This window comes from Myotis brandtii, unplaced genomic scaffold (assembly GCF_000412655.1).
Source record: "Myotis brandtii unplaced genomic scaffold, ASM41265v1 scaffold227, whole genome shotgun sequence".
Lineage (NCBI taxonomy): Eukaryota > Metazoa > Chordata > Mammalia > Chiroptera > Vespertilionidae > Myotis > Myotis brandtii.
In genome coordinates this window covers 927,127-937,355 of record NW_005358520.1, presented here as the reverse complement: position 1 = coordinate 937,355, position 10,229 = coordinate 927,127, and the positions used below count along the sequence as shown (strand labels likewise).

General features: G+C 49.5%; 2 protein-coding genes across 2 annotated transcripts in view; one reads left to right on the top strand and one right to left on the bottom strand.

The window, feature by feature from the left end:
* OSGEPL1 (O-sialoglycoprotein endopeptidase-like 1) overlaps nt 1-2,871 on the top strand; it is an 11,130-nt gene extending 8,259 nt beyond the window's left edge. Inside the window, exons 6-8 of the mRNA XM_005866285.2 lie at nt 852-1,154; nt 1,276-1,347; nt 2,736-2,871. Coding sequence (XP_005866347.1) covers nt 852-1,154; nt 1,276-1,347; nt 2,736-2,814 — 454 coding nt within the window. The 3' untranslated portion in view covers nt 2,815-2,871. The remainder of the gene's footprint in view (nt 1-851; nt 1,155-1,275; nt 1,348-2,735) is intronic.
* A 2,282-nt stretch (nt 2,872-5,153) lies between these two features.
* ANKAR (ankyrin and armadillo repeat containing) overlaps nt 5,154-10,229 on the bottom strand; it is a 38,123-nt gene continuing 33,047 nt past the window's right edge. Inside the window, exons 20-22 of the mRNA XM_005866275.2 lie at nt 9,530-9,726; nt 6,856-6,902; nt 5,154-5,421 (exon numbers count right to left, since the gene is read on the bottom strand). Of these exons, the coding sequence (XP_005866337.1) occupies nt 5,174-5,421; nt 6,856-6,902; nt 9,530-9,726 (492 nt within the window). The 3' untranslated portion in view covers nt 5,154-5,173. The remainder of the gene's footprint in view (nt 5,422-6,855; nt 6,903-9,529; nt 9,727-10,229) is intronic.

Here is a 10,229-nt window from a genome sequence, read left to right as displayed (position 1 = left end):
ACCCCCCGCCCTGGTGAGCCCCTCGCCCTGGTGAGCCCCTCGCCCTGGTGAGCCTGTCCCCCTGGAGTAGTGGCGCCCTCTATGCTGAGGCTGTTCTGGGGGGGAGGGCGGGGCGGCCCAGCCGCCTGAGCACCTGAGGGATGGGCTCTCAATGTGCGGAGTGAAGACCACGTCCCTTCCCTGTACAGGACAGGCGGCAGCGTTAGGGGATGTGTGCACAGCCGTGTGCCCAGGAAGCCCCAGGCCGTCTGCTCGTGCATTTCAGAGGCTCCACGATTAGAAGGAACGGCAGGAGCCGGTGGCATGGTTTTTAGGAAAACAGGCTGATTTCCTTAACACTTGTGCTCCTTTGATGAACTCCCTCGCGTGTGTTTACAGCCTTGGTAAACCTCGGGTAACTGTGTCTTAAAGTGCAGTTTTCTGAAAATTAGGAAGTGAGACGATATTTAGATGGCGGTAGATGCACAGACTGGAATATCAAAGGCGATCGTTCTTAAAGGATTGTTTAAGAAAAAAGTGCTTATAAGTAAAAACTCCAGGGTCTAAGGCCGTGGTCGGCAAACCGCGGCTCGCGAGCCACATGCGGCTCTTTGGCCCCTTGAGTGTGGCTCTTCCACAAAATACCACGTGCGGGCACGCATGTACAGTGCGATTGAAACTTCGTGGCCCATGCGCAGAAGTCGGTTTTCGGCCTGGGCGAGTCTATTTTGAAGAAGTACTGCTGACATTTGGCTCTGTTGACTAATGAGTTTGCCAACCCCTGGTAAGGTATTGTACTCTGACTGTCCTTAGAAAAAGGTCAGAGGGAAAGAACACAAAAACGAGAGGAGCGATTACACGCTGATGTGAAGTGTTCTGTGGTATTTTTCTCCAAATCGTTATTCTGCAGATGTTTCACCTGCCCGTCGCCCATCTGTCAGATGTGGTGTTGGATTGCATGCTGCTGCCGTTCCCAGGTTAGCTGCCAGCCTGGCTGACGTCCGTATGGACACCTGTTCCTCTTGGTCTTCTCGGTTCCTCCAGGTTGTGTCTGGAGGAGTTGCCAGCAACTTCTACATCCGAAAAGCTCTGGAACTTGTAACAGACGCCACCCAGTGCGCTCTGCTGTGTCCTCCCCCCAGACTGTGCACGGACAACGGCGTGATGATCGCGTGGTAAGCCCCGGGACACGCGTGCCTCCCTCAGCACGAGGTCGATATGAACCGCCCTTTCATTGTGCTCCACCTTCTTCCTTTAACTCGGGGCTGCTCACGCTGTGCGATGATCCTGGTCTAGGAACGGGATTGAGAGACTGCGCGCCGGCGTGGGCATTTTATACGACACAGAAGGCGTCCGCTACGAACCGAAGTAGGTGGCACCCTTCCTATCTTTACGCAAAGTTGCATTATCAGAGTCAAAGCCGGGATGTTGCTTTTATATGTGAGGTTTTCATTGATCTGCTGGTTACATTCGTTTCTTTCATGAACCTATGTTTGCTACAATTTCAAATTCAGGTTAGAAACAGGTGATGGGTAAGGGTGATGGATTCCTTCATTTGGAAACAGTGGAAACCAGGTCCCTGGCCTGCCTTTTGCAATGTCACATCCATCTCGGAACCAGCGAGGATGCTGGGAAACGGAGGGAAGTGTGCACCAGGCATCCTGGTGGGGACTGGGCTGCGAGTGTGCTCTGCCCCGTGCAGCTGAGACGCGGCCCCGGCAGCTGCTCTCCGTGCGCCGTCCTCTGTCTCCCGGTCAGAGCTCCAGCGAGGAGCGCGGTTTCTCCGTCTGTCACCAAGTTCCCGGCTCAGTTAATCCTGGACTCGTAAATCCGCGAAGGATGGTTATGTTCCCGGACCTAACAGTTCTGTGTCTACATTGTTTCATCTGATGCTTTAAACTTCTCCGTGTTGGAGTCCTTCACTGTCGCTGCATGAACCAGACGCTTAGGGCTGATTATAAATGAGCAGAGTTAGCTGGTGGTGGCAGAACCCCCCCCCCCCCCCGGCCCCGCCCCCGTGTAGATGGCCCAGCCTCTGGTGGAATCCACCGTCTGCTGCACTGGTGCCTCCCCTGGGCAGTGTGGAGGCTGGGGACGGTGGCTTTCTCCAGGTTGGGTAACAGAGTGAAATAGCAGAAATCAGAAGCCAGAATCATGAACTAAGGAAGAACAAAGAAAGAGGGTCGGATCTCGGCCTCTCCTGCCAGTAGCGACCGAGGAAGGCAGACAAGGAGCAAGCCAGGTGGTGACGCCTCAGAGAGGAAGCAGTGGGAACCTGGGGGATGGGTAGGGTAGGAAGGGGTGCAGGTTTGCCTTCAGCTACATGTGAACTATTTCGCCTTCTTAGCTTTATAGAGAATCATAAGACTTTTTTTGTTATTTTTCTACTTCATTTTAAGTTTTTATTTATTTACAGTATTTGAGATGTGTAGAATTATTTCTTTCAAAACATCTCAATCCCCAAAGTCATTGGGTTGTATATATTAAATATGTGTAGCTTTTTAGAAATGTCAAATATACCTCAAAGTGGTTTTAAAAAGTCTCCAAGTTTAGATTTATTAATGGAACTGGCCTTTCTTCACCCATTATTCTGGTTTGAGATCCTATTTGTTTTTATTTAAGAGCTACCACCACCTGGGATTAATTATAAATTAGGTATGTATGTTGTTAGAATTCTAAGCACACAGTCTGTAGAACGAGGGACAGAGGAGGAAGCCAACGTTTGCAGTAACGTGATTTGTCTGATTCTGATGCAGATGTCCTCTGGGGGTGGATATATCCAAAGAAGTTGGAGAAGCCGCCATAAAAGTTCCACAATTAAAAATGAAGATCTGAGCCCGGCCGGCGTGGTTCCGTGGTTGGGGTCGACCTATGAGCCAGGAGGTCCTGGTTCAATTCCCGGTCAGGGCACAGGCCCGGATTGCAGGCTCGATGCTCCGTAGGGGGCGTGCAGGAGGCAACCAGTGATTGACGTTTCTCTCTCTCTCCCTTCCTCTCTGAAATCAATAAAAATATATTTTTTTAAAAAATGAAGATTTGATTTGTGCTTTTCAAAAATCCCTAAAGGTAATATTTCAACATTTCGGTTTGGATTTTTTGGATATCAAATTGTAGGAGATACGTAATATTGCTCATCAAGACTTCTGTTATTCCTTCTCTTGCGTTTGATGTTTAGCACCTGCTCTTTTGAGAGATTAGCAGTGTTATTGTCGTATAAGAGAACATATGTTTTTAAATCAGAAACCACAGGCGAGCACCTGGCGGGGCAGGATGCGCTGATGCTGCAGGTAGAGAACCGGCCCTGCAGGGAGAAAGGCGGTGGCTCTGCTGAGTTCTGGCCCGTGTGTGCAGGCCTGGGTCTCCCCCCTTTCTCATGTCAGAGCAGGGGGAGCTTTTTTTGGGGAGCAGGCGGGGGTGGGGAGGAGGAGGGGGGGCTTCTGCTGAAACATTAGCCTGACTTTCCCAATGAGAGAAGAGTTTTAGAAAGGGAGCCAGGCCAAAATCGTGTCAATCACAGAATTCTAAAGACAAAAGGTAACTTTGGCAAGCGGAATGTCTGTTAAGTATAAACATACCTGTCATACAGGTATGTTCTCTGGAGCAAACAGAATGTGTCTACGTTTCTGAAAACCCATCTGAGATTTTAACAAGGGGCGTGCAAGTAACTTCTCGTTGTGCATTGTACTCTAAAAAAAATTCCTCTATTGTTGAAAGTATTACGGTGACCCCTCTTTTTCCCGATCCCCCCCCCCCGCACCGGCCCCTCCCAGGCCTTCACCACCCTATTGCACTGCACTTTTCAGTTGACCACATATATTTATATCCATTATTTGAGAAATTTTATTCAGTTGATGAAAGTGTATGTGACGAAAAGGGTTTGGTTTTGTTTGGGGGTGATTTCCTTGAATCTGGAACTTTGTACTGCAGGTGTCCCAACAGTCTGTCCCTTTCCCCCTGCCTGGATTAGAGTGACGTTAACTGTAAGGACGTTGCTATCGAGTGTTCGATGTCCTTTGAGAGATCTCACCGGGAGCTTTTATATGATGTCATCCATGCGGGACAAGGTGTTAACTGTCTAGTCAGTGGCTTGCTGTATGGAGAGACTAGGACAGTGATGGCGAACCTATGACACTCATTTTTTTGGTTGATTTTTCTTTGTTAAATGGCATTTAAATATATAAAATAAATATCAAAAATATAAGTCTTTGTTTTACTATGGTTGCAAATATCAAAAAATTTCTCTATGTGACACGGCACCGGAGTTAAGTTAGGGTTTTTCAAAATGCTGACACGCCGAGCTCAAAAGGTTCGCCATCACTGGCCTAGGAGGTAAGGATACAAATACAATGACAAGACTCCTTAGCTTGGTCCTGCCTTAAAGGCACTTCCCTTCGGGGAATTCCATGAGTAACTCCCGCCCCCGCCTCCACGTGGTCCTGATCCACAGGGGAGCCCCCCTCCGTGACACCCCGAAGGAGGCCCTCAGTCAGCGTGGCGGTGGTCGAGGCGGCCGCCACATTTCTCAGCCACACGTTTGTACCCGATGGTCGTGAGCTCAGGCTTTTCTTTTTAAATAAATGTTTAAAGGCATACGTTTCGGGTGTGAGAAGCCTCATGCGTTTGTGGTATTGGTCCTTCGATGCCTCCAGGCATTACCGTGAGCGTGACCCTGTGGGCAGCGTCCCAGTTTAAACGTCTTTACAGCACGTGACACAGGTACCCACGATGCCACCGGCCAGCGGCTCTGCTCTGGTGTCAGTGCAGGCCTTCCCTTCCGGAAACTTCTACTCATCTGTTGAGACTGGAGTCTGGCCTGGTTTAACCCGGGAGACAGGCTGAAGGCGATCTGCTAAGTGTCGACATCAAGAACCCCCATTAGAACAGATGACGCAACTATGTTACATGCATTTTACCACAATTACAAATAAAACACTTGGCCCTGGCTGGGGTGGCTCAGTGGATAGAGCGTCGGCCTGCGGACTGAAGGGTCCCAACTTTGATTCTGGGCAAGGGCACAGGCCCGGGTTGCGGGCTCCATCCCCAGTGTGGGGCGTGCAGGAGGCGGCCGATTGATAATTCTCATCATGGATGTTTCTCTCTCTCCCTTCCTCTCTGAAATCAATAAAAATATAACAACAAAATAAAAATGTTTTTAAAAGTTGCTCAGGGATCCGTTCACACTGCAATGCGTTTATTAACCTTCTGCAGGCTCAACGTTATCTTTCTGAACGTGTTTCCCAAGTTTGCTCAGCAATACTATTCTTGGTCTTGACACTTGGATGACATCTGAGGACGTTGCAGATGCAAAGGAAAAAATGTTATGAGACACAGCGGACTTTTTGGAGGTTTTGAAGAGTCCCATGAAGTTAGTGACAGGAGGCAATAAGGTCAAGGAATCCCGGGGTTGAATTTTCGGTCTTAGCTTTCTTCGGTGCTCGCTCCCTAAGAAGTAAGAGCCACAGTTAAAGGTCTGAGCCTCAGGATATCGCCACGGCCTCCTTCCCTTAGTTCTGCATCGTTCCGCTTCCTTCCCGTTCCAAACACACGAAGAGACAGCTCAGCAGCTTCCAGGCTTTCGTGTCACCGGGCAAAACCTCGGGGCAGCCACACATATGGTGGCCGACTTTTTACTGTGCCAAGTTGGCACTAACAGAGGACCAAATGTCAACTGTTTTAAATATGCTTTTGTGAAAGAAGGGATAGTTTAACACCAAAAGACAGTGTCAAAGGCGTTCTCTCAAAGGGATGGCCTTCCCCTTGAATGACATTAACTTTGTCCACAAACTCTCTCCATTGTCCACATCTTTTCTTATGTTGCCACACACCTGCAAAAGCTTCATCAGCCTGTGCCTGGCACCCAGGCTGTTTGGAAATCAATACTAAAGTAAACAAAGCATGAGCCTGACGAAGGAGCTGTGCCTGCACCAAACATCCTTTCACCCCGATAGTCAGAGATACAGCCTCCCCTCCGTCCACCTCTCGCTTCCCTCAGATGGAGTAAATGAGGCTCGTTCTCCTCCTCTTGTTCTCTCTCCTCTTCTCTCCCTTCCCACTCGTGACGGGAGCACAGGGACCTCTGAATGGCCCGCCCTTGCTTTCCCCTGTGGGGCAGTGACTACACCGAGCAAGACGGAATCTGGCCCTCCACCAAGCACACTCGAGCAAGCACTAAGCTAAACGTGAAATCGACAAGCCGTTCTTCCTGGCCTCTGTCTACGGGGCCCGGCTGGGTACCATTATCAGGGCTGGACTTGGGTCTCCAGGGCATCCCCCCACTGTGTGTGACACTGTACGGAGGATAAGGGAAAGGTGGGCTGTGCCCTGCGAATTCACGAGACAAGGCGTACACGGCACAGAACAATAGCAAGGGCGTGGCTGAGTCATACTTACCAGTACCTGCTGTTTCCGTAACGACCTAGCACTGTGCGTGGCTTGTGAGAAAGGGCGAAGGAGGAGGAGTTCCTGCCGACTGGTGTTGGGAAGGAAGGCCGTGAAGTGTCAGCCCGGCCGGCGTGGCTCGGTGCCTGAGCGCTGACCTATGAGCCAGGGCACATGCCCGGGTTTTGCGCTGGATCCCCAGTGTGGGGTGTGGAGGCAGCCAATCAATGATTCTCTCTCATCATTGATGCTTCTATCTCTTTCTCCCCCTCTCCCTTTCTCTCTGAAATCAATAAAAACATATTTTTTTTAAAAAAAGAAATGTGTCACATTGGCTTATCCATGGGAAGATATGTTAGGTGTACAGCATTCCAAACACAAACGCTTGCAGGTCGCCTTTTCAGTAGCCCCGCCTTTTTGAATTTTTATACATGGAACAAAGGATTACAGAGTGCCAGGGCCAGAAGGCACCCCGGAGAGAAAAGAGAAATCAATTACCTTTTCTGGAGAGAAGATTTATGCACGGCCCTCCGTTTTTCTCCAGACTGAAAGGGAAAACATTTTCGTCAAACTAGAAACATACAGAGAGGCTACGTAGCATGGTCCACGTCTAGTGGTCTAACTTATTCAGGTCGCTGTAGTGTTTTATATTCATTGACTCACTCAGCACACTGGAAACACTGAATCTGCTTGAAGGGATCGAGGAAAGCTTTGGGGCGGGGGGACCACTTGGGCCGGGTTTTGAAGAAAATAGGTCTTCAGGGGGATGCGGTGGGGCGTGCCCCGGGAGGGGGGGCGGGGGGTGAGGGATCACAGTGCTGAGAACAGCACAGCGCGGCGGCCAGAGGCACTGCATAGTCTGGTGCGCTTAGAAGTAAAGGTATCTGGGACGTGATAGGAGACGAGGTTGGAGAATAAAGATCAGGCCATTCTGTGTATTAAGAATGAGAACATGTAGCCGGGCTGGTCGCTCAGTGGTTGAGCATCGCCCCATGCACTAAAGGGTCGCTGATTTGACTCCCGGTCAGGGCACATGGCCAGGTTTGAGCTCCATCCCCAGCAGGGGGAGCGCAGGAGGCAGCTGATTGATGTTTCTCTCTCATCAATGTTTCCCTGTCTCTCTACCTCTCCCTTCCTCTCTAACCAATCAATAAAATGTGTTTTAAAAAGAATGATAAAATGTCAACTTTAAAGTAATGGGGGTACCAGTGATGTGTTTTAAGTCAAATAATAACGTGTACCCGAGTTAATTTTGGGGTGATGTGGCTTAAAAATAAGTATTATTTTAATCACCATCCTGTACAGATAACCTGTAAATGTGGTATTGCAAAAACGTTCCTGGTAATAAAATGCAAGTCTTGATTAAAGTGAAGAGATAAAAGCGTCCCGAATGCATCCCTGATTACGCTGATGAGGAGCATTTGCTGTTTCCTCCTTTAATGAGGCAACTTCATGGCTACTGGGCGGTAATGAAACCAGCTAGTGTTAGTCTCCTCTATTTTCATGGCGGGTCCGTTAACCGTGTCTCCCTCCACACTTCAAAATGTACGCGTCCAAGGGCTCCTCTACTATCCCGTTCTTGGTGTGGATGGGGGCATGGGAACAGAGAAGAGGTAGACACTCAAATCAAACAAACAAAAAAGCTGTTATGATCCAACCACGATCGATCTATCTCTGTTCCCAGCAGTGCTATCAAGGAACGTTCTGTGGAAGGACATGTTTATCATCCCAACGTTCCCAGGCTTGTCTCAGTGATCTTTTCACGCCTTTCCCATCGTGTTATGTAAACCACACTCCTTTTCAGGGTTGTTACAAGAAATAAAGCGGACAGTCCATGTAAACGCTCTAAGGCAGTGGTTCTCAACCTTCTGGCCCTTTAAATACAGTTCCTCATGTTGTGACCCAACCATAAAATTATTTTCGTGGCTACTTCATAACTGTAATGTTGCTACTGTGATGAATCGTCATGTAAATATCTGATATGCAGGATGGTCTTAGGCGACCCCCGTGGAAGGGTCGTTCGACCGCCAAAGGGGTCACAACCCACAGGTTGAGAACCGCTGCCCTAAGGAGCGTGCATAGCACTATTGGTGATGGGTTAACTGTTGTTTGCTCAGCAGTTTCACCATTCTGACCAGTTTACCTGAGAGTTGAGTGTTTACAACGACAGGGGGTGCCATTCCCCTCAGTCCTCTTAGATTAGTGTAGTTACTACAATTCCCCAGCAGATGGCAGACAAGTGTCCTGAGGGAGGGTTTTCATTTTTGTTTTTTTTTTAAGTAATTCCCAAAAAGTTGCCTTATGGACTGGCTGAGGGAGGGACTATTAAATAGTACTTCCATCATTTATCCTAAATTATTTTCAACCAGTAAACATTACTTTCTAACGCTGTCAATGATAGCCATTGCCATTTCGATACCCCTGGCTGTTGAGGTACAATTAGGGAAAGCACTTTAGGTGTCCGTTTGCCACAGCATCGCAGTTACCGTGACTCTGAGGAGGCCCTCGGTTTTCTCTGTTCTTAAACCTGATGTTTAGAGCCAAGCTGGATCCCCTCTCCTCTGTGATTGCAAAGTTCGTAACACATCCTGCCAGGATGGTTGCCTGCATGTGAGCAGCGCTGCTTGCACAGGAGGCTTGTAATTCCTCTCATGCCCAGAAAGAACCATGCCTGGTATCTTTCAGAAACGCAAGTTCGCCATGAAACTCCCACACGGGTGCGAAACCCTCGGAATAAATGCCGGGCAGCCTTCGGCGCGACTCCGACCACCGGGCCCGGTGTGACCCCGCTTTGGGTCATTCCCGAAGTCCCACTGGAGGCCAAGTTCCCGGCGGTGGTCCTCAGAACTCTCAAGTGTACCCCAGTCCACCCCAAAATGGCTCCCTGGATCAGACCTGGAGGCAACCAGGCTCCCCAAAACTTTTCTGAAATGCGAATTACCCTGGCCAGGCAGGAGCCCCAAGATGCGGCTGCATTCGTGTCTGCACTCGCTGCTGCTCGGGGAGAAGTGAAACAGGCTTTGGCGATGGACGTTTACAATGAACTCGTCCTTGGGTGTCTGAGGCACAGATTCCTAGCACGGGGAGTGCCCTGCTCTGACCTTCCTTACACGTCGGTAAAGCTCCTCTATCAGTCACCTCACTCCTGCCCCTTCCCGGATGCGCACCGTACCTTAAGGAAGGGAGTCCCACTTTTTGCTGCATTCTAAATTCCTTCAAGAACGCCGGGTTAATACTGGCATCTCTGCTGATGCTGTTTATTATTCGAAGGAACTGATTCGGCTTATTCCTGCACTCGCTCAGCAGGATGCGGAAAGCAATCGCGTTGTAGGTCAGGTAGCCGAGGGCGCAGGAGCAGGCTGTGCGCACCTGCAGGAGGAAGACAGTCCTTCACCAGTGCGCTCTGCTCTTAAAGGGTCCACGCCAGCGCTCAGTAGATACTCATAGGACAGTCCCTGGAGCTAATGCCAGCGAATGTGCATGCCAACCGATGGCAGCAGCAGCCATGCTTTTATTTATTTGTTTTTATTTACTTATTTACTTTTATTGATTTCAGAGAGGAAGGGAGAGGGAGATAGAAACATCAATGATGAGAGAGAATCATGGATCAGCTGCCTCCTGCACGCCCCCCACTGGGGTCCAAGCCCACAACCCAGGCATGTGCCCTTGACTGGAATTGAACCCGGAACCCTTCAGTCCACAGGCTGACGCTCTATCCACTGAGCCAAACCAGCTAGGGCTCACAGCCAGGTTTTTATTATTTTTATTATTTTTTAAAATAATTATTTCTTGTTGAAAGTATTACATATGTCCCCTTTTTTTCTCCCATTGACCCTCTCCAGCCCCCCCACCCCCCACCCCCCGGCCCCTCC